At 51.2% G+C, this 23,183-nt stretch overlaps 1 protein-coding gene across 4 annotated transcripts in view; it reads right to left on the bottom strand.

The window, feature by feature from the left end:
* Positions 1-6,234: 6,234 nt before the first annotated feature.
* Positions 6,235-23,183, bottom strand: part of KMT2A (lysine methyltransferase 2A) — a 66,846-nt gene continuing 49,897 nt past the window's right edge. For all 4 annotated transcript variants that reach the window (XM_084860592.1, XM_084860593.1, XM_084860594.1 and 1 more), the window contains 10 exons: positions 18,158-22,334; positions 17,454-17,522; positions 16,651-16,712; positions 16,238-16,408; positions 15,970-16,044; positions 15,483-15,657; positions 14,846-14,953; positions 14,425-14,508; positions 14,067-14,196; positions 6,235-12,953 (listed from right to left, as the gene is read on the bottom strand). In XM_084860592.1, coding sequence (XP_084716718.1) covers positions 12,678-12,953; positions 14,067-14,196; positions 14,425-14,508; positions 14,846-14,953; positions 15,483-15,657; positions 15,970-16,044; positions 16,238-16,408; positions 16,651-16,712; positions 17,454-17,522; positions 18,158-22,334 — 5,327 coding nt within the window. In that variant the 3' untranslated portion in view covers positions 6,235-12,677. The remainder of the gene's footprint in view (positions 12,954-14,066; positions 14,197-14,424; positions 14,509-14,845; positions 14,954-15,482; positions 15,658-15,969; positions 16,045-16,237; positions 16,409-16,650; positions 16,713-17,453; positions 17,523-18,157; positions 22,335-23,183) is intronic.

Here is a 23,183-nt window from a genome sequence, read left to right as displayed (position 1 = left end):
CCTCTCACCTCTTTGAAGTGGGGTGCACACATAATAATGTTAATGCATTTATTTTAGGATGTTTATCACTTTATATTGCTATTTGTACTACATTATTTTAATAACGTTATTATCATTAACCTCCTTTGAGTACTTTGTAGAAAGGCAGGATACCACCATCTAGCCTGGTGTGGAACTGGGCTGCACCCACCCTGCTTCTTGGCCCAAGTGGGCTGGAGTAAGCCCAAGGACTTTCCATTCTGAGTCGCAGTGTGTTCACCATGTGCGCCTGAGAGCTCCAATTGAATTGAGAGCTCCAATTGGCCTGAGTACTCCCAGCAGCTGTGTGGGCGGGGAGTTTGTCTGTTTCCTGACTCCTAGCTGAGCTGAGCAGAGGAACCTGCTCCAGCTGGTCTAGGGGCTATACAAGCAAGCAAGCTCCCAGAGAACGAGCAATCAGAGCAAGTGAACAGGGAGAGCAAACAGGAGTTGGGCAGGAGAGATCAAGGGGGAGGTCCCTAACAATTTTTTTAAAATTTCTTTTTCTTGTAACACACACTTGCATACCAGTGGGGCTCCAGTGAATAGCGGACAAAGCACAGGCTATTCCAGTACAATTAGAAAGCTAGAAACAAAAAGGGAACAGAGACCGTGGAAGGAAAAGAGTCTCCAGTGGTGGTGACTAGCAAGGTATGTGCAGTGTTTGTTTTCTTGCCTGAGAGCATCATGGCCTACACGTGCAACAAGTACAAGTTGATTACACTGTTGGAAGAAAAAGTAAGAGGACTGGAGCGGCAAGTGTCGACCCTCCAGGGAATAAACAAAGACGGAGAGTTCTTAGATAGAACGGTGGAACTACAGCACCAAAGAGGGGTACAGAAGCCAGAAGAGCAACAGCAAGCTGAGGCAGAAGAGGAAAATGCTGAGAAGAAAAATGAAGTAGAGGATACTCCTTGGAAAAGGGTGAAAGGAGAAGAAGAACTAGAAGCCACTCTGCACCAGTGGAGGCGGAGGAGCTATGGAACCGTTTCCAGGTACATGAGAATGAGACTGGAGGACAGCCTGCAGGGGAAGAATGATGGGACTCTGCATGAGAACGAGCAAGAAGCCGAAGGTCAGTCAAGCAGAGACAATGAAACCAAGGCCTACAACAAGAAGAGTAGTAGTAGTGGGAGACTCCTTGCTGCGTGGGATCAAAACCCAAGTATGTTGCGAAGACCCATGGACTTGCCAGGTATGCTGTCTCCCAAGAGGACGGATTAGAGGTGTGACTGAAGGGTTGCCTACACTCATAAAGCCCAATGACAGGTATCCATTCTCATCCACATCAGAACAAATGATACCGCCAATCGGAGCTACGAAGAAATCACGTCAGCCTTTGAAGCTTTGGGAAGGAAACTCAAGAACTTTGGGGCCCAGATAGTTTTCTCATCCATCCTTCCAGTAGTTAGAAGAGGGCTAGAAAGGAAAAGGAAAATACTTCGGGTGAATGACTGGCTACGAAGGTGGTGCCAACGAGAGAGATTTGGATTCTGGGACCACGGGCTATACTTCCTGGAAGATGGGCTGTTGGCAAGGGACGGGTTGCACCTCACAAGGGCTGGGAAAAATGTGTTTGGCCACAGCATGAAGAATTTCATCAGGAGGGCTTTAAACTGAAACTTATGGGGGAGGGAGACATAAAGTTGGGGGTAACAATGGACGAAGGCTCATGCACCACAATGGAGAGAAGAGCTCTAATAGTGCCCAATAATAGTCTTTAGAAACATGTAGGAAGAAAGCCAGACTATAAAGCACATGGTATTCGATGTCTGTATACTAATGCCCAGAGTATGGGAAACAAACAGAACAAACTTGAACTCTTAGTACGGGAGGGAAATTATGACTTGATAGGTGTAACTGAGACTTGGTGGGATGACTCTCATGACTGGAATACAGCAATTGAAGGATTGAACTTCAAAAAGAACAGGTGGAACAGAAAGGGAGGTGGAGTTGCACTATGTTAAAAATACATATTTCTGCACAGAAATACAGGAGGATGAGCTTGGTAGTCCCATCGAGAGCATCTGGGTTAAAATAAATGGAGCAAAGAATAAAAGGAACATGGTGGTCAGAGTCTACTACTGGTCACCCAATCAAGGAGAAGATGAAGCTTTTGAAAAGCACATTGCCAATGTTTCAAGGAAGCATGATGTAGTAGTAATGGGGGACTTCAAATTCCTCAATATCTGTTGGGAGACAAATTCTGCAAAACATGGCCCCTCCTACAGAAAGTAGAGGAAGGAACTAGAGGATCGGCTATCCTTGACTTGATCCTAACCAACAGAGATGACTTAGTGGATCAAGTAGCAGTTACAGGAACTCTGGGGGAAAGCGACCATGTTGTACTTGAGTTCTTGGTTCTAAGGGAAGCAAAAGCCGAGTGCAGTCAAACGTGTACCCTGGATTTTAGGAAAGCTGATTTTAATACACTCGGAACAATGATCAGTAAGGTCCCATCGGAAACGACTCTAATGAGAAAAGGAGTCCAAGATGGGTGGGAGTTTTTAAAAAAGGAAATTCTCAAGGCACAATTACAAACAATTCCAACAAGAAAAATAGGTGGAAGACAACAGAAGAAGCTGATGTGATTTCACAAAAAGTTTAGCGATGATGTGAAAACAAAAAGGACACATATAGAAAGTGGAAGGAAGGCCAAGCTACAAAGGAAGAGTACAGGCAGGTAGCACAGAATTGCAGGGATGGCGTCAGGAAGGCTAAAGCTGAGAATGAGCTGAGATTAGCAAGGGAAGCTAAAAACAACAAAAAGGCTTTCTTCAGCTACGTGTATAGTAAAAGGCAGAGGAAAGAAATGGTGGTTCAACTATTACATGATGATAGCAAAAGGATAACAGATGACAAAGAAAAGGCAGAAGTGCTCAATTCTTATAAATCTGCAAATTTGATCAGCATTCCCTGCACCTGCTCATCCAAGTCATTTATTATTATTATTATTATTAAATTTATTAATCGCCCATTTGGCTGGTCACCCAGCCACTCTGAGCGATGTACAACATACGATAAAACAGTTTAAAACAATAAAATTCTACAGTAAAAACATTTTCTAAAATACCCTAACCCACCCCAAATGCCTGCCTGAACAACCACGTTTTTAATGCACGATGGAAGCTCATTAAAGAGGGGGCATGGCGGAGTTCCCTAGGGAGGGAGTTCCACAGAGTGGGGGCCACCACAGAAAAGGCCCCCTCCCTTGTCCCCACCAGTCTAGCTGTCCTGGCTGATGGGACAGAGAGAAGGCCATCCGAGGCTGATCTTGTTAAGCGGCCTGTCTGGTACTGCTGGAGGCACTCCTTAAGATAGGCTGGGCCGGAACCATATAGGGTTTTAAAGGTCAAAACCAACACCTTGAATTTGGCCCGGAAAACAACTGGTAACCAGTGCAACTCCTTCATAAAAATGTTGAAGAGCACTGGGCCCAGGACTGAGCCCTGCGGTACCCCGCTTGTTACCTCTCCCCAGTTTGAGAAGGTCCCATTGATAAGCACTCTTTGAGTCCGATTCTGTAGCCAATTGTGGATCCACCAGACCGTTGTTTCATCTAGCCCACTTTGAGCTGGTTTGCTCATCAGGATATCATGGGGCACTTTGTCAAAAGCTTTGCTGAAGTCGAGGTATATGATGTCTACAGCATTCCCACAGTCCACAAGGGAGGTATGAGATCAGATTCATCTGGCAGGACTTGTTCTTGACAAATCCATGTTGGCTTCGAGTCATCACTGCATTGTTGTCAAGGTGCTTCCAGATGGATTGCTTCATCATCTGCTCCAGAATTTTCCCAGGGATTGATGTCAGACTGACTGGTCTGTAGTTCCCAGGTTCTTCTTTTTCACCCTTTTTGAAGATGGGGACAACATTAGCCCTCCTCCAGTCATCTGGCACTTCCCCCGTCCTCCATGATTTCTCAAAGAGAATAGACAGCGGTTCTGAGAGCTCTTCTGCCAGTTCCTTTATGACTCTAGGATGCAGTTCATCTGGCCCTGGAGATTTGAACTCATTCAAAGTAATTAGGCATTCCTTGACCGTATGCCTATCGATCTCAAGCTGCAATCCTGCCCCTTCAGCCTGTACTTCGCCTTTGCCAGGGGGGTCATAGACCCTCTTTCGGGAAAAGACTGAGCCAAAGTAGGAATTGAGCACTTCTGCCTTTTCTTTGACATCTGTTATCATTGTGCCATCCTTATTTAATAGCTGAACCACCATTTCTTTCCTCTTGTCTTTTACTATGCATGTAGCTAAAGAAAGCGTTTTTGTTGCTTTTAGCATCCCTCACTAACCTCAGCTCTTTCTCAGCTTTAGCCTTCCTGATGCCATCGAACTGGATAGACTGGAGCGCTGGGCAGAAAACAACAGAATGAAATTTGTTTGTTGTTGTTTATTCGTTCAGTCGCTTCCGACTCTTCGTGACTTCATGGACCAGCCCACGCCAGAGCTTCCTGTCGGCCGTAGTTTCCCCCAGCTCCCCCAAGGTCGAGTCCGTCATCTCCAGAATATCATCCATCCATCTTGCCCTTGGTCGGCCCCTCTTCCTTTTGCCTTCCACTTTCCCTAGCATCAGCATCTTCTCCAGGGTATCCTGTCTTCTCATTATGTGGCCAAAGTACTTCAGTTTTGCCTTTAATATCATTCCCTCAAGTGAGCAGTCTGGCTTTATTTCCTGGAGTATGGACTGGTTTGATCTTCTTGCAGTCCAAGGCACTCTCAGAATTTTCCTCCAGCACCACAATTCAAAAGCATCTATCTTCCTTCACTCAGCCTTCCTTATGGTCCAGCTCTCGCAGCCATAGGTTACTACAGGGAATACTATTGCTTTAACTATGCGGACCTTTGTTGTCAGTGTGATGTCTCCGCTCTTCACTATTTTATCAAGATTTGTCATTGCTCTCCTCCCAAGAAGTAAACGTCTTCTGATTTCCTGGCTGCAGTCAGCGTCTGCAGTAATCTTTGCGCCTAGAAAGACAAAGTCCGTCACTGCCTCCACGTTTTCTCCCTCTATTTGCCAGTTATCAATCAAGCTGGTTGCCATAATCTTGTTTTTTTTGAGGTTTAACTGCAACCCAGCTTTTGCACTTTCTTCTTTCACCTTCGTCATGAGGTTCCTCAGCTCCTCCTCACTTACGAGGTGGTATCATCTGCATATCGGAGATTGTTAATGTTTCTTCCAGCGATTTTAACTCCAGCCTTGGCTTCATCAAGCCCAGCACGTCGCATGATGTGTTCTGCGTACAGGTTGAATAGGTAGGGTGAGAGTATACAACCCTGCCGTACTCCTTTCCCAATCTTAAACCAGTCCGTTGATCCGTGGTCTGTTCTTACCGTTGCTACTTGGTCGTTCTACAGATTCCTCAGGAGGCAGACAAGATGACTTGGTATCCCCATACCACCAAGAACTTGCCACAATTTGTTATGATCCACACAGTCAAAGGTTTTAGAATAGTCAATAAAACAGAGATAGATGTTTTTCTGAAACTCCCTGGCTTTCTCCATTATCCAGCGGATATTGGCAATTTGGTCTCTAGTTCCTCTGCCTTTTCTAAACCCAGCTGGTACATCTGGCAATTCTCGTTCCATGGATTGCTGGAGTCTACCTTGCAAGATATTGAGCATTACCTTACTGGCATGTGAAATAAGTGCCACTGTTTGATAGTTTGAACATTCTTTGGTGCTTCCCTTTTTTGGTATGGGGATATAAGTTGATTTTTTCCAATCTGTTGGCCATTCTTGTGTTTTGCAAATTTGCTGGCATATGGCATGCATCACCTTGACAGCATCATCGTGCAAGATATTAAACAGTTCAGCTCGGATACTGTCATCTCCTGCTGCCTTGTTATTAGCAATGCTTCTTAAGGCCCATTCAACCTCACTCTTCAGCATGTCTGGCTCTAGCTCACTGACCACACCGTCAAATCTATCCCCAGTATTATTATCCTTCCTATACAGATCTTCTGTATATTCTTGCCACCTTTTCTTGATCTCTTCTGCTTCTGTTAGGTCCTTGCCATCTTTGTTTTTGATCATACCCATTTTTGCCTGGAATTTACCTCCGATGTTTCTAATTTTCTGAAAGAGGTCTCTTGTCCTTCCTATTCTATTATCTTCTTCCACTTCCGCGCATTGCTTGTTTAAAAATAATTCCTTATCTCTTCTGGCTAACCTCTGGAATTTTGCATTTAATTGGGCATATCTCCCCTGATCACTGTTGCCTTTTGCTTTCCTTCTTTCTTGGGCTGCTTCCAGTGTCTCAGCAGACAGCCATCTTGCCTTCTTGGTTTTCTTTTTCTTTGGGACGTTTTTTGTTGCCGCCTCCTGAACAATGTTGCAAACTTCTGTCCATAGTTCTTCTGGGACCCTATCTACTAAATCTAGTCCCTTAAATCTATTCTTCACCTCCACTGCATATTCATGAGGAATATTAGTGATCTCATATCTAACTGATCTGTGGGTCTTCCCTATTCTCTTTAGTCTGATTCTAAATTGTGCAATAAGAAGTTCGTGATCTGAACTACGATCAGCTCCAGGTCTTGTTTTTACTGACTGCATAGATGTCCGCCACCTTTGGCTACAAAGGATGTAGTCAATCTGATTTCGGTGTCGACCGTCTGGTGAAGTCCATGTATAAAGTCGTCTCTTAGGTTGTTGGAAGAGAGGGTTTGTTATGTTATGCACGGTGAGTTGTCTTGACAAAATTCTATCAGCCTATGTCCTGCTTCATTTTGTTCTCCCAGACCATGCTTGCCTGTAATTCCAGGTGTCGTTTGACTACCCACCTTAGCATTCCAGTCTCCTGTAATGAAAATAACATCTTTTTTGGGCGTACTATCCAGTAGCTGCTGCAGATCCTCATAGAACTGATCTACTTCTGCTTTTTCAGCATCTGTGGTTGGGGCGTATATTTGGATCACTGTGATGTTAAATGGCTTACCCTGAATTCCAGTTGAGATCATTCTGTCATTTTTTGGATTGTATCCAAGCACTGCTTTAGCCACTTTATGATTAATTATGAAGGCTACTCCATTTCTTCTGTGGTCCTCTTGTCCACAGTAGTATATCTGGTGGTCATTTGATGTGAAGTGGCCCATTCCAGCCCATTTCAGTTCACTGACACCCAAAATGTCTATATTTAATCTTGACATCTCCCCAATAACCACATCCAATTTGCCCTGGCTCATAGATCTTACATTCCAGGTTCCTATAATGTGTTGATCTTTAGAACATCGGATTTGTCGTTCACCACCAGCACCATCGGCCGCTAGCCGTCCTTTCGGCTTTGAGCTAGCTGCGTCATCACATCTGGGGCTAGTTGAACTTATCCTCTGTTCCTCCCCAGTAGCATTTTGACCATCTTCCAACCTGGGAGTCCCATCTTCCGATGGTATACCGACATATCTTTGGTTGTACTGATCCATTTAGTTTTCATGGCAAGAATACTGGGGTGGGTTGCTGTTTCCTTCCCCAGGGATCGTATTTAGTCTGACCTCTCTGCCATGACCTTCCCATCTTGGGTGTCCCTTCACGGTTTAGCTCATGATGTCATTGAAATGCTCAAGCTCCAGCACCACGACAAGGTAACGATCTCCTTTGCTGAAGGAATAAAATTTAATAGGGATAAATGCCAAGTTGTGCACCTAGGAAAAAGAAACCAAATGCACAGTTACAAGATGGGGGATACGTGGCTCAACAACTACAAGCGAGAAGGATCTTGGAATTATGGTAGATCACAAGCTGTATATGAGCCAACCATGTGATGTGGCTGGAAAAAAGGCAAATGCTCTTTTGGGCTACATTCATAGAAGCATAGCATCCAAATCCTGGGAAGTACTAGTTCCCCTCTACTCAGCACTGCTTAGGCTTCATCTGGAGTACTGTGTCCAGTTCTGGGCACTGCACTTTAAGAAGGATGCAGACAAGCTGGAGAGGGTTCAGAGGAGGGCAACAAAGATGATCAGGGGACTGGAAACAAAGCTCTGTGAAGAGAGACTGAAAGAACTGGACATGTTTAGCCTTGAGAAGACCGAGGGGAGATATGATAGCGCTCTTCAAGTACTTGCAAGGTTGTCACAGAGAGGAAGGCCAGGATCTCTTCTCGATCATCCCAGAGTGCAGGACACGGAACAATGGGCACAAGTTACAGGAAGCCAGATTCCAGCTGAACATCAGGCAAAACGTCCTGAGAGCAATATGACAGTGGAAGCACTTACCTAGGGAGGTAGTGGGCTCTCCCACACTGGAGACATTCAAAACAAGGCTGGACAGCCATCTGTCAGAGATACTTTGACTTGGATTCCTGCACTGAGCAGGGGGGTTGCCCTCGATGGTCTTATAGGCCCCTTCTAACCATACTATGCTATGATTCTAAGGCACGTGTTGAATCCAAATCCCCAAAACAACCTGACCTACATGGGGTGTGTGTGTGTGTGCTCCACAACCAAGAACAAAAAATATAAACTAACAAAAAAACCTTAAAAAATGTACAAAATTTACAAGCCCCTGGAATATTGAATATGGGGAGATTTTGTGGTTAGAAAGCATGAAGTGCTGGAAAATCATGGTAAATAATTTGTCTTCTGAGCTTCAAATTTACTCTTGGGTACTTATAATACTGCTCATCCACACAACTAGCAAACTAAAGCATCATGTACTTCTTTGGCTATGCCAACGAACTTAGAAAATTGTTTTGTTATTTTATCAGCAAGAGCTGTAGCAGAAATATCAAGAAGACAAATCCAGTTGAGTCGAAGGGATGGGGACAAACATGCCCAGACTCCATTCCTAACAGAAATCCTATGGTTTATTTTAGTCTGCAAACAATGTGCTGTTTATTCACTTCCTTTGCTCGTGTGTTTAAAGTGCATCAAGCGCTCTTCAGTGCTGTCCTTAAGCCAAGTCAAACCCAGTGTGCCAAACGACTTTCCATCAGCTGAAACACTCACAGCACCAGGCTGAGCAGGTTTACTCAGAAATAAGTACAACAGGACTCGTTCAGTCTCAAAACAAAGCAACCCCCCCACTAAAAACATTTTGGAGCAGGAAATGCAACAAACTGAACCACCTCCCCAAGCTTGGTCCTCAGCCCGTGCAGTGACAGGCAGCGCCCTCCTGATGTCACAGAGGTGCTTGGTGAGCTCTCCCAAATTCGGCCCAGCTTGCCCTTGGCAGGCACTCTCCCCGCTGAAGGTGTGCCACAAGTGCCGCCATTCCACCTCCTGTGCAGTGTCCCCTCCAAGGCCATCTGCTCTAGGTGCTCTTTAAGGCAAGGGGTTACGGACGGAGTTCTCCACGCAAGGCTCCCGTTGTTTCTGCGGGCTGTGTTAAGGCCACTGCCGCTAGAGAGGCATGTGGTGTCTCACAGAACCTCACCTGCACTGTAGCACGAGGAAATGCCTGGGGCAGTGACTTCCGTATGGGGTGCAGACAGGTTTATAGGGTGTCATCTGGGAGGGGTGAATCCCCTTTTGACAGCTATTAGGAAGATGCCCCAGGAAGAATCTCCACAGCACAGATCAATAAATGAAACACTGTCCCCTGAAGCAATAAACTTGACATGTTTATTAATTAAACTATCACTTAAATAAAAAAAGTGCATAGAAAATAAACATGTTTAAAAACTCCTTTTTTTGTACAACTATATACACTTATTTTTACATTCAGTCTTTCAGTCATTTCTGGAACTATTGAAAGTACTTCCTTCATTCCTGTGACGATGACAGGGAATTAACACTGATGCAGCACGAGACGCATTTCCTCTTTAAAAAAACAAACCAACCCCAAATCATTTGGAAGAACACAAGTAGAGAGAAGAAAAAGAAGATAAATTGGGTTTACATGATAGGTTGCTTTTTGTCTGGAACAGAACCCTGTTTGCGTAGCTTTTGCACGGCTTGAGACAATTATTCACTACCTGTTGCTATTAAAGACAGCTACGTTGAATCAAAGGAACAACACAAGCACAGTTCTTGGCTGAGAGGCAAAGCTGCAGGACCTTGCGGAGATACCAGGAAAGCACACGATGCCGTTGGAGGATGGGTCCATCCTTTGGAGCCCAAGAGGAGGAAGAGGTGGCGGTAGCGTGAAACAAGTTGTACAAGGACTGACTGCTTACACTGAAGGTCAGGAGAATTTATAGCCAAGCCTGCCCCCCTCACTCCCTGGGGGTACGCATGCAGGCAGAGTCAGCCAGAGTATCCACCATCCTTGCCCCTACCGAACCCCACTTGGAGGAGGCAGGCGCCATTGATCCCCAGGGCCCTGGGCTTGCTGCTTTTCCTGCCTTTGGAGCAACTGGTATCTAAAGTCTTCAGGAGGATTCAAAGCCAGGTTGCAAGACACGGTGCAGTACGATATTAGTTCCTATATATACCATAGTTATAGTTCTAAAAAGTTGCAGGGGTGTGGGGAGGGGGACCAGCAGTCTGGATGGGATCGACATGATTCTGCACAACGTATTGCTTTGCAATGGAGAAAAACGAAGAAGAGAAGAGGACAGCCCAGCCCTTTGCAGTGACCCGCTTTTCCTTTAAAAAAATAAACACCTTAAAGGTCTGACTCTTCGTATTCCCAGGGATCATGATCTCTGTCAGTTCTTAGATACATTCATATTGCCGGGAAGTGGCAGAGCTGCTCCCATTTGCTCCTCCCCTTGGGCGGCTGAGGCCCTTCCCCAAGTCCCGAAGTCCCTCTGGGGAGCCCAGGCGCGGTGCTGGCAGCGCACAGGGCTTCCCTTGGCTTGCAGACACTTTGACTGGCTGCTGCGAAGGACAGCCAGAAACGGGTCCGCAGCAGCGAACATCTGTGAGCTCAGACCCCCACCCAGCTTCACCCCGAGCCATGCTGCGCTCCTCCAGGCCCTGCTCAGAGCTCCCTCCAGGAAGAGAGGGGGAAGCATGGGACGGACTCTCTTCTGACCAGGCTGCTGGCACAGAGCTTTGGTAGCAGCAAGGGACTGTGTCCTAGCCCTCCTTGGCCTGCAGGCTGGCGACACCGAAGCGGCTGAAGGGCCATGTGCTTCCCCACTGGCTCTGCCACCTTCATGAAAGGCAGCTCCAGCCTGGGCTTTCCTTTTTCCCTCCCTAAAGGAGAAAGGGATGCCAAGCCTGCATTCTGTGTGGGGCAGGAAGGAGGAAGGCTGAGTAGTGCGGCCCATTCTCCCCAGGCCAGTGGCAGGTGGGCTCACAAGGGCCTTGCAGGGAGGGTGCTCCTTGGCCTGGAAGAAACCTGGCTCAGCAGCAGCGAGAAGCGTTCTGGACAGGCCTGCATCCTTGCTGTTTTCCTGGCGGTCCCCAGGCAGGTCAGAGCCAAGGAAATTCTGGCATGAGGCAGAGTAGGCCAGAAATGCTGAGTTACTGAGGGGTGTAACCTGGTGGGAAGTTGAGACATTTACCGCTCTAGCACTGGAAGAAGGAGAAAGAGAAGGGGGGAGCGCAAAGGGAATCCCTCACGTCAACGGAGAGCCAAATGCCCCAATGTCAGAGGAGGCATCAACACATGGCTTCCAAGAATCCTTCTGGAAGCGTGTGAGGACCTTCTCCTGCACAATGCAAAATCCAAGATCCAGCCAAAGCAGCTTCCAGTTAACTGTGAGCCACTAAAGACACCCCCCCCCCCCCCGGATCAGATGCAGGCTCGGCCAGCAACCTCCTAAAGCCCATCTTATGAAAATAAGACGGGCATTAAAATGGGTTCATTTAAATTAGAGTGACCCCACGATTGAAAAAATAGTCTCCTAAGTGCTCTTCCCTCTGAAGTGCTTCTCATAGAAAAATATACAAAATATATTTACATTTACAAAACCTTAAATACTAAACTGTAAACAGAACCAAGTAAAATTCAATGACATAATTCAAGAGGGTGCAACTGAAGAGGCTGGGAGGGAGGCTGCTTGGATTGGCTTTCAAATGGGCACAAGATCTCACATGGGGGTGGGGGCAACAGAACCCAGATGCCCTAATCTTCTCCGACCCAATGGGCCCACAGCCTGCAGCTCACTGGGAGCACTGGCCCCCAACATCCCCCATCCCATACTCTTTTCCTAATTTGTGGGGCAGTGGGGAAAATGAACCACTCTCCGCTGCTGCAGAAGCCACCGCCATGAGGCCTGCTGTTTGGGAGGGGCCCCCGTTTCCTATTTGGGTGCCTCTGGATTTTCAACCGGGGTGCAGATAGAGGAGCAGGGAGGGCCCTCTGAGGCTCCAAGGCCTGGCGGGACAGCCAGCTCCCTCTGCCAGGGACTCCTCTCCTCTAAGGATGGGCTTGCCCTAATTGGAGCCCCCTCAAAGTGCTGGGGACTCCTCAGCACCAAGGGGATTCCTCTACAGCTGGCACAGGAATTCCTGGGAGCCACCCCGACGTTGCCAGTCACAGTCAGGCCAGTGAGATCTGCACACCATGCTCGTTCGGAGTCTGAAGCAGAAGGCTGGAAGGGGTGCCCCCGCTCACGGCATTTTGCTTGCTCCAGCCCCCGCCCTCCCTGCTTGTGACACAATACAGCGAAGTTCACCCTCTGGGTGAGAGCCAAGACACCAGCAAAAGAGCCAGCCTGAGCAGACCACCGGGCTTAGCCCTTGCCTCAGAGGGCACTCCCTGCCCACCTGCCCTGGGTGCAAGCCCCAAGACCAACCCCGCTGCGCCAGGCCAAGCCCAGCTGCTCAATTGAGAGACCGGCGGCATTTCTTGGCACCGCAGTTGCAGGGCAGCTTGTTGTTGGCGTCTTCAATGGGAAACTTGTAGTCGTAGGTGAGCTCCTCGCCACGGTAGATCTTGCGCACGGCGAAGATGACGATGTGCTTCTGCCCGTCAATGCTGATAACTCGGGAGTAGCAGTTGGGCTCGCAGGAGTGGTTGATGAATCGGGCTGCGTTCCCATGCATGGTGGCGTCCACCACCTCCGAGTCATCGACGCGGAACATGTAGCATCCGATGCCCTGGGCCGGAGCAGAGAGGGGGTTACGCTGCCTTGGGGCACCACTTGCGATTTCATTTCTTACATTCCTATACCACCCAATCGCTGGAGCTCTCTGGGCAGTTTACAAAGATTATAGACTATAAAAATACAACATTATACATAGTATAAAAACCACCTACATACAAATGTATGTGGAAGAATAAACAGACAGTGCATGCATGTGCGCACCCCCCCCCCCCCCCGCAATTTTAAATGATGAACAGTAAGAAAAATCCAGGGCCTGATCTTGTCCAGTCAGACAAGAGGCAATGAAGAAGGCGAACCACTCCACTGGTGCACAGCGCATTTGGGAACGGTCCCAAAGCACTTTGGCTCAAACGTGCCAGGAACATTGTAAAGCGCACATGGCTGGAGACTGCATTCCAACTATCTTTGACAGTACAGCCGAATCAAGTCTCTTTCTGTGTGGCCATTCAGCCCTCTTGGGCTTCCACAGAACAAGTGCCAGTGCCTGCTTAAGGGTGCAATCCTAGGCATGTTTAGGCAGAGAAAGTCCTACAACTCCAAGCATTCCCCAGGCAGCTATGCTTTTTTCTGTCTAAACACTCACAGGATTGTGCACTCCGGAACCTAGGCTTTGGCAGGGCCATCTATATACTTACTTCGCACGCTGACTAAAGAACTGCTGTATTTTGTGGCTTGTAGTAATTTTGCCAATTTAAATGTATCGATTTAATTTACATAATTCATTTCAGTTCTTCTAGTCATGCCAAAAGGACTTGGGGACTGCCATCCATCCTCTGCCCCCCCGCCCCAAATCCAGTGACCATCAAAGACCTGACTAAGCCACCCTTCCAACTTGGGAGACAATGCCCACTGGCTCTGAAGCTACTCTCAGCAGCTGGAAGGGCTATAAACAAGAAGGCAGTGGTTTGTCAGGATGCAGAATTCTGTGCTGCCCAGACGCACTCCTAGCTGTTGTTGTTTCCTCCTGTGCTTTACTGTAGATCTGTGCAGCTGTTCTTTCGGTCCACCACTGGGTACGGAAATTTCCAACAAAACCTCCAGCTTACTCCACGAGCAAATGTGTAGCCAGCTGGGCTCCAGTGGTCCCTCCGCTATGAAAGCTCACCTTGCTGTCATAGTACTTCTCGCGCTTGTCAGTTAGGATGGAGCGGATCACATTGCCGGCATATTCAATCACCATCTCTCCTGCATCGATGTTCCTTTTGCAGAATAGGCCCCGGCCATGGATGGGAGACCTGGCAAGGAGGAGCACACCGCAGCCCGCTGTGTCAGATGCTGCCACCACCAGAGACCCTGGAGGCATCCAGGCAGCCCCCCTCCCCCCAGGCCACAAGCAGATCCCTTGAAAATCTCCAGGGCAGTCACAGTGCCTGGATCTCATCATCTTGGTTAGCCTGAGCTGTTCTGGCCACGCGTCTGTAGTCCTGCCAAGATGGTCTCTTCTGGCCAAAACACCCACATACCTGTAGACACCAACCGCCTCCTTGGAAGTCTTCTTCAAGTGTCGGAACCGCATGGGCATTGGAAGGTCCATGCTGGTTGCCCTCCTGAAGAAAGGCAGGAAAGACACTGCTGGAGAGAATCCTCAACCAGCCCTTCAGCCCAACAGGCACACTTTCAATGACCTCCCCTCCCCGCCCCTCACTCCCTGGCTGAGCTGTGGGGATAGAGGCTGCTCTGACCTGACCCCTCACACAGCCACCAACAGCTTTCCCCCCCACCTGGAATGCTCCGCAATCCATTCTGCAGCACCACAGAGGTGCTGGGTAATAGGTCAGAGTCAAAGTCTGCCCCCCCAACCCCATCCACAGCTTTCCACAATTGCAAAAGGAGCAGCCTTTTAGCTGCCCACCCCCCCAACTCGCCTCTGACCCCGCTATGTACCGGGCAGACTTCAGCTGCACCTCCTCCTCCTCCTCATCGTTGGGCTTGTACTCTGGTGGCTGCCGATGCTTTGAAGCCAGGAAATTGAACATATCGAAGGCAGACTTCCTAAAGAGCAGAACACACCAGGATTAAGCACTGCAGTCAACTGGGGTAGCGGGCTTCCTCAAGGGCCACAGACACTCCTCTGCTCCCCCTCACCCCCTCTTTAGCCTTTTCCTGTGCCATCAGTTACTCAGCCATTCCCTGATAGGCCCAGGCTACCAGCAGCACAACTCATCAGTGCTCTGCGCTGGCTGACGGGCAAGCTTCACTGTGTCTGGCCTGATCTGAGGCCACTGCTGCTCAGGGACTTCGATATACTTCGGCAACCTTTCCCTTTCCCTCCCTTGTCACCATCCATAAGCGCCAAAGCTGGCCTTGAGCCAATTAGGTCTGGACAAGAATGGCAACCAGATACACAGGTGCTCTGCGATGTGTTCTGCAGCCCTGAGATTCTCTTTCTGTGTCCCCCAAGGCCTGAGCATGAAAGACACCACTTCCGCTTGAACAAGCATCTCTTTCAGCTGCCTCTCGCACCCCGCCCCAGGACGGGCCTGACGTTTGCTCGGAGCGCCGCCGGCGGGGTCGCGCTTGCCTGAGGTGCACTTCGGCCCTGGCAGAGCCACGTGGGTTCACTGGGGGCTCCTTTGCCTCCTCGGGCTTGTGGAACCGGAACCTGTAGTTGTGGCAGTGCTTTGCTCCGCAGAGCTGCTCTATCAGGAACACAACAGCATCATGGAGAAGGCCCAGCATCCGCAGCCCGCTCACGCCTGGACCAAGGAGAGGAGACACAGCTCAAGGGCAGAAGAGGCTGCCTGGCCGGCCCAGAGCAGAGCCGGACCACCCACGTTAAGCCCACCACAGAGCAGAGGCTCCTGCAGCAACCCGGCCCAGCGGTGGTGGGGAGACTGCAAGGCCTCCACAGCACAGGCAGCTCGAGCCAGATGATGCTGGAGCGACTTGCTGGCTGACAGAGGCAGCCAGTGTCACCCAGGGCTCTTGCTTCTTGCCCTGCTGCCGTTCAAGGAAGGGGCTTGACTGTCTGTAACCAGAACCTCCAGTGCTGCTACTGCTGCTGGTACCTGCGAAGGAGAGCTGCTTCAGGCGGGCATTGGAACGAGCCTCTTGCACTTTGTCAGTCAGGGATTTCCAGGCCTCTGTGGTTAAGAGAAGCGAAACAAGGAATGGCTCACTGGGAGGGAGGAGTGCCCTAGGAAGGCTTCCCTTTGGCTCCTTGTTAAGTCACACAGCCCGCAGCTGCCGCCAATGGCTCTGAAGCTCAGCGCATCTGGCCCAGGGCTCTCTCCTGCACCAGCTCGAAAGGCCTCCCCCACCTGGCCCTGCGCCCACCTTCGATACTTTCTGCGCAGATCTGAAAGCCATCGTCACTGGAGATCTCAAAGAGCAGCCCTTTCTTGGGCTTCCTCTCAGCAAGGCTCTCCTTCCGCTTCTGCTCCTGCTGCAACCAGAACATGAGTGGGGAGCTGAAAGTGCCCTCCTCGTCCTCAGCAGCTCTGGAGTCTGGAAGGGAAACAGGAATCCGCTTGCCTCAGAGTTCTTTGCAATGCAAACCACCAGACCCTGGACAACATCCAGAGCTCAGGAAAATGTGCTCATGAATTCAGTGTGTTACTAAGCTACTCTTGAAAGTAGCACTGTGATACAAAGAGTCTTAATCAGGGCAAAGTTATATGAGCCTTTCAAATGTGGAACACCCATACTGGGAATCAGGCCCCTACATGGACCCCGCCGGGACAACATACCTGTGTGCTCTTGCTCACTTGTGTTTTGTGTTGGCTGTGATTCTGGGAGAGATGCTGTTTGTCTGTGGAGAGAAGGACAGTTGGAAACCACATGAAAATCCTATTCCTGTTTGACAGAGGAAGCCTTTTGGTGTTCCTTTCCACTGAGAAGTGTGCCACTTTGAACTGAGTCATGGTGATCAGCAGACGGCAGGTGGGCCTCAGTGCGGTACCGCCCACTCTGCTCCACAGCTGGATGGACCAGAAAGCAGGGACGTTCAGCACAAAGGACGAGACCTGGGGCTTCCTGCAAGGGCTGGCACATTTTTGGCGAGTAGAGCAAGCTCAAAGGCCCTTTTTCACATCTGTCAGCAGAAGGCCCCATTAGACGGTTTCTACTGAAGGTGTCAGTTGTCAATCCATCCATGGAACTGCCCAGGACTTATTAAGAAGTGTGGCTGGATCAAGGGTCTGGTGCCTTGTTTATTTATTATTTAAAATATTTATATGCTGCCCTTCATGATCAAATCACAGGGTGGTGTACAAAATTCATTAAAACAGCAACTGAAATAAAATACAAAGGTAAAACCAAACAAACCAAAAAACATTATATGGTGGGCAACTGTTGTTTTGGAATCCATCAGTGGATTCTTGGAGTGAGCTGTACCCTTAAGAGTGAATCCGGGCTTCTCCAGCCAGAGGGCCTGAGCGCAGCCCCGGCACACATGCCCCCCCGCCCGCACAAGGAGGCCACAAAGTCACAGCTGCTCTTGACGTGCCCACAACCCACCTGCTGAACTGGGCCCCCCGAGAGGCTGACTCACCCTGCTGCTTTGGGAGGTGGCTGCTCTACACTTGTGGCCTCCTCCATGTGCATCTTCAGGGCAGGAATCCTAGGACAGACAGGAAGGGTCAGTGTGGCTGCGCAGTCAGAGCTTGGCCAGTCAAGCTTGTCACAAGCCTGGTGACGAGCAAGAAGCACACCACTTTCAGTACCTCTCTGTATCATGCACGTCCTGGCCAGGGGCTGTTAGCAAGGGGAAAGCACTCCGTTGAGATGTCCAAAGGACCCCTGAGCTCCAAAGTATGGAGTCAAACAGCCAAGGTGCTCTAGCACCACAAACTGGGTGCACTCCATGACTTTGGAGCCAGCAGAGCCGCCATGGAGGCAGCAGATCAGTTCTTTTCTTTCCAGCCTTGACACCCGCTGCCCCCTTCCATCCCATCCATTACTGCTAATAAAGCACATCAGGCATGGGAGGGAAGGGAAGAGAAGAGAAGCAAAGCCACTCCTCCCCCTTTCCTGCAAATGAAGGCCCTCAAGCATGGCTCATATCCCAGAATGATTTCAACTACGTGGCAGCTTTCTGGTTGGAATGCATATTTGGCAGAGGCAGGCAGGCTGGTTGGCTGGCCATTGGCTCTGGAATGACTTGGCCTGTGCCTGTTGTAGAAGAACTTAATAAAAAAGAGGATGCCTGGTAGGAACGGGCAGGGAAAGGGGGAACCAAAGACTTCCTTCTCTTACCCTCCACCCAAGTCCTGGGTTGCCACACTGGCACCTCGCTGGGGAACGTGCTTCTCGGGGGAGCTGGTCCAGAGGTGAGCCATCTTGTGCTTCTTCCCAGGCCCTTTGCTCTCCAACGAGGGCTGAAGCCGTTTGACTCTGGGCTTTGCCTTCACGGAGCCTGGCACAGGACAGCTTGAAGGCAGCTGCTCAGTGGACGGGGTGCTCCCAGGAGAAGCTGAGGTGGCCTGTGTGACCGAGGAGGGGGCCTTGTCCACCAACTGGGGAAAGCTTGAGAGGGGAGGGGCTTGGGATGTAGGGAGGTCCACCTGAGGCGGGACAGTCCCACTTTTGCTGGTCAGGACCTGCGTCAGAGGGCCAGGTGGGTAAGAGCCTTCTGGCTCAGTGGTCATGCCCACGGACTGCGGAGAGGGCAAGACACAGATGCTGGATGCTGTTGCCGTCATTGAGGAGGTGGCCTGGGCCGATGAAGAGGAGTCGCCAAGGGGTGGGAACAGCCCAGAGCCGGGCGGTAGCCCCGTAGCTGGCTGCTCTGGGAGGGCTAGGCTCTGCTGCGTGGCTTTGAGCAAGAGGCTGCCTAGAGAGCCCATGCCAGACACCCCTGGGCTAGCTAGTGCCATGGAGCCTCGTCCCAGGATGTGCTGCCCAGGAGCAGAGGTGCCTGTGGCGGGCACAGACGGCATGGGCATGGACACCACATTCAGCACGGAGGGAGCGGAAGCTCGGCCCGGCCCCGTCGCAAGATGTCCGGCCTCTGGCCCAGCCACGCTGGCAGGCGCACCCACAGCGGCTCCCACCCCCTGGGACAAGAGGGCAGCTTGCTCAAAGCACGTCACGCCAGACTTGGAACGCTTGATGATGCTGGGGACGGTTCTGTGGGAGGCAGCGCTGCTGCCAGCTCCCAGATCGAGCAGGCCTGGATGACTGGCAGGGAGCCGGGACTGAGTGAAGCTGATGAGTGTCATGTTTGGGGCCATGGCGGACGGGGCCAGCCTCTTGTTCTTTCGCGACTGCAGGCGTGCAACTGGCCGCTTCTTGCCGAGGCCAGAGGGCGGGGTGGGGGCTGCGGGCCCAACATCGACTCGCTGGCTTGCTTCAGAGTCAGGTGATTGCTGGACACCAATCAGGAGGCCTGGGGCTGGACTGCCAAGAGTGGGCGGGAAGCTGCCTTGGGGTGCTGCAGAAAAGGGGTGCAAGTGCTGGCGATGGGGCATCGGCAGCAGCCCTTTGCTGGTGGGCGGAAAGAGTGGCTGGGAGGAGGATGGCAAGCTGGGGTTCAGGCCTGCCGCCAACGCTAGCCCCGCCGTGCCTATCGGCCCGAGCACGGAGGTACTAGCCTCCATCACGCCCTGCGCAGAGCTGACGGAGGAGGTCAGCTGGATCTTCTGCGTGACCCCACTGGGAAGAGTCTGGAGGACATACAAGGGCTGCATGTTCTGGTTAACCACCAGGAGCTTTTCAGCCGCTGCCTTGAGATGGAGCGGGGCAGTCTGCACGGCAGCATTGGAGATCTGAGATGGACCAGGGTTGTCAGCGGTGTTTGGCCCACCATACTTGGGAGTCTGAAGCTGGAGGGTTGGAGACACTGGGACTTGGAGGCCTGGCGTCCCACTGTTCCTGGCCAGGTCTTGACTGGTTCCATGGCCCGGCTCTACTGGCCCGCAGGAGGGACTGGGGATGTGCTCTGCTTCCATGTGACCTTGAATGAAGGGGTCTGGAGTCAAGGGGCCATCAGGGCTTGGGTCCACTCGTGGGCTTAACAGGGTCGGCTCCCCTTCACTGGAGGCAGGCTTTTCTGTGATCGTCACTCTCTTCTCCGTAGACTCCGTGGAAGGCAAAGCCAACATGGATCTCTCTCCTGAGGTAGAGAGGGAGGACTCAGAAATGACCGCAAGCCGGCTGTGGTTCTGGCTGGGCACCGTTGGGCTCCGAGTAGTTAAGACGGAGAGGTCCGAAGGCAACTCTAAGGGCAGCTCAAACTGCTCCTCTGCCGAGATGGACGAGGAGACACTGCTGTCCACCGGCTCGGCTGTTGGTAGCTGCTGAGAGAACACTTCGAAGAGGCCCATGTCCTTGCCCCGGTTGCTGTCGAGGCCCAGTCCTTCCCCCAGGGTGAGGAGCTCAGAGGATGAAGACTCTGGGCTCTCTCCCAGGGCCTGCATCGAGGGGGTGTTTTTCAGCACAAAGTCCATGATATCTGAAGGGAGAATGTTCCCACAGTCGTCGCTGTTGTTATTGTCTGAGTCGGACTTAAGCAGCTCTGAGCTGAAGGGATCGAGCAGATTCTTCTCTGAAGGCTCAGCACTGGCACGGGGCCGGCGGCCAGCAGAGGCCTCCAGGGAGCTCAGCTGTGCTTCCAAAGAATCCTGACTTGGACCTTTGACCCGGCAGTTCGGGTCAACCATCTTGGGCTCGGCTGTTTTGTGGCCAGCAGAGCTCTTGGTCACTTGCGCTTTCTCCCCACTGCTGTCTTCGCTCCGATCCAGTTTGAGGCTTTCAGTCCCATTTTCCTTGCTGCTCCTTTTGGAGATGGGGTTGACTTTCCTGGTTGTCACTGTGATGCTGGTATCACTTTCTGTTCCATCATCCACACCATCAAGCTGAGAGATCTGGGGAAGGCTGAGGTGCTCCTCTTCCCGGAATAAGTTGTGAGGCGCAAGGTGCTCTTCCGCGCTGGAGACCACTGTCCGGGTGAAGTTGTAGTAGTACAGGTCATCCTCGTCCGAGGTGCTGAGATCGTCGGCCCCATCCACTTGCCCCTCGGCAGACCGCTTTCCCCGCTTCTTGCCAGTGGAGTTGCTGTAGAACGGAATGTCTTCCTCGCCGTAAGACCTCACGCCGTACAAGGGAGTTAGCCCAAAGAACATGTTGGATCTGGCCCGGGCGCTGCGCCGGGGGTACCGCCGCTTGTAGGCCCCATCTTCCTGTGCTTTAGCACCATCCTGGAGCATCAAGCTGCTGCCCTGAACAGGGAGGGTCTGGTAGAGGTCACTTGCAGTCTCTGGGGCTGTAGCACAACTCTGACTTTCTTGGACAGCACAGCCATTGCCTGACCGTTCCAGAGGTGAGGGGGAGGAGGACTGTGCCATAGAAGCCAGCTTGTCCTCCTTGGCCTGCGGTTCTGCCTCACTCTCTCTCGGAACACTCCTGGACTGACTCTCGCCTTCCATCTTGAGGGGAGTCAGAGTAACTTTCACTGTGCGCTTTTGGGAAGCCTGCAGGTCCCTGGAAGGGGCCGGTTCACCCTGGAAAGGAACTTGGGATGTCCTCTGGCTAAGCAAATTGCTGCCTGCAGCCTTCTCGGCAGCAGTATTGTTACAGGGCCTCTGATTAACCTGCTCAGCTTGATGAACAAATCCTGGCTCCACACCTTCTTTGTTGCTAGCTGGGGGGAGACTTGCACTTGCAAAAGCCTTACTGGAATGCCTCTCTCTTGCTCCCTTCTTCACCTTCTGTCGCCTCTCTCTGCCCACAGAAAGTGCTGGATCACTCAGGAGGGGCGGCCGGTGACTTGCTCCAGAAAGCATGGAGGTCTTTGCTTCTGGATCCTCAGAAGAGCAGTTCTTTTCTGGCTGCAAGAGATCCACCTGCTGCTCTTGTTCCTTCCTCGGGGGTCTCTGACGTAAAGGTGGAAAAGCTGCAGCCTCCTTGGAAGAAAAGAGGCCAGGAGGGGGTTCTGCCAGCGTCCCCACTTTGCTAGCTGGTTCGATGCTCTGCATTTGCGTGCCTGCTTTTGAATTCCCAGGGGAAGAGCTGGAGTCCTTGGAGCTCATCAGCTTGCCTTTCTCTGCCCCTCCTGGAAGCACTGTTTCAAAGGACAGGGTTCCCTCCACAGGAGGAGCACCTTTGCCTCCGCTCACCACTGCTGGTCTCTGACAACTGGGAGGAGCAGAGCTGTTCTGGATGGCCGTGCGCAAGGCTGCTGGGCCCACAGAATGCTCTGGAAGCTTTGCAATCAAGTCATGCTCTGGGGAGGGGCCCGTGCTGGGTACTGAGGAGATGCTGTGCCTTGAGCCTGTAGCCCCGGCTCTGCTGGCAGACAGCATCCAAGACCTCAGCTGCTGAGGGGAGGACAGAGGAGATGCACTGTGCCTCCTGGAGCCGATGCTCCGAAGCCCAGATGACAGCAGTGGGTCTCCCACAGTCACTATCTCATGTGTCACAGGAGTGGGACTCCCTGGGAAGAGAGAGAGAGAAAGGTTTTTTTTAACAGAAGTGAACTCAGTGGGGCCAGAGATCAAGTTGTCCTCTGTGAATGGATTCAGACCTATGCGGGCAAGGGTCAACAGAGGGCCCCAATCCCTAGAGCCAAATTCTTCCTATCTCTAATTCAGCCCCAACCTTACTTCCTCAGACAAAGCTGGCAAAATCGCCACCAGGAAAATGCTCAGAATAACGTTCTGTCCTGCCCCCACTGCAGGATCCTCCTCTGAGGAGGAGCTAGAGCTCCCAGAGACAGGTAACGACAAAGAGCCACCCGTGCCAGGAGATGAAGGGGAGCTGGGGCCCTCAGGGAGATGACAGCAGGTCCATCCCTGCAGGAGGAGGAGAGTTCTGCCTCTGAGGTGGAGGCTGGGCAACCATCTGACCCCCCAGAGGGTCATCACTTCAAGAGACAGGACAGTAGGGCTCCTCTGACAAGAAGCGCTCGATTACAAAGGAGGACTTCTCAAGAGGAAAGGACTTCTCAGGAGCAAGGTCCTCCTCCTGAGTAGGACTTTTGCCAGAGGGCCTGTAGTGCAGAGCAGCTGAGCTATGGGCTGGCCTTGGGAAGCTCTGGCTATGTAAGCCTTCAGTTTCAGCCCAGTCAGTACTGGAACAACATTGTTCTATCAGCTCTAGTGCTGTGTATCCCTGACCTGGCCTTGGGATCTATGTTTTGTGCTACTGACCCTTGGATGCCTGCCTGATTCTGCTTCTTGGACTGTGTATTGTATCTGACTGCTTCTCTGTGTTTTGACCTTGACTGTGCCTCAGAACTCACTTCTGTAAACCATCTACTTGCCTGGTAGCACTGTACTTGACC

Source organism: Heloderma suspectum, chromosome 6 (assembly GCF_057233095.1).
Source record: "Heloderma suspectum isolate Gila_16-S chromosome 6, 16-S_ref, whole genome shotgun sequence".
Classification (NCBI taxonomy): domain Eukaryota; kingdom Metazoa; phylum Chordata; class Lepidosauria; order Squamata; family Helodermatidae; genus Heloderma; species Heloderma suspectum.
This window is presented reverse-complemented; position numbering and strand designations above follow the sequence as displayed.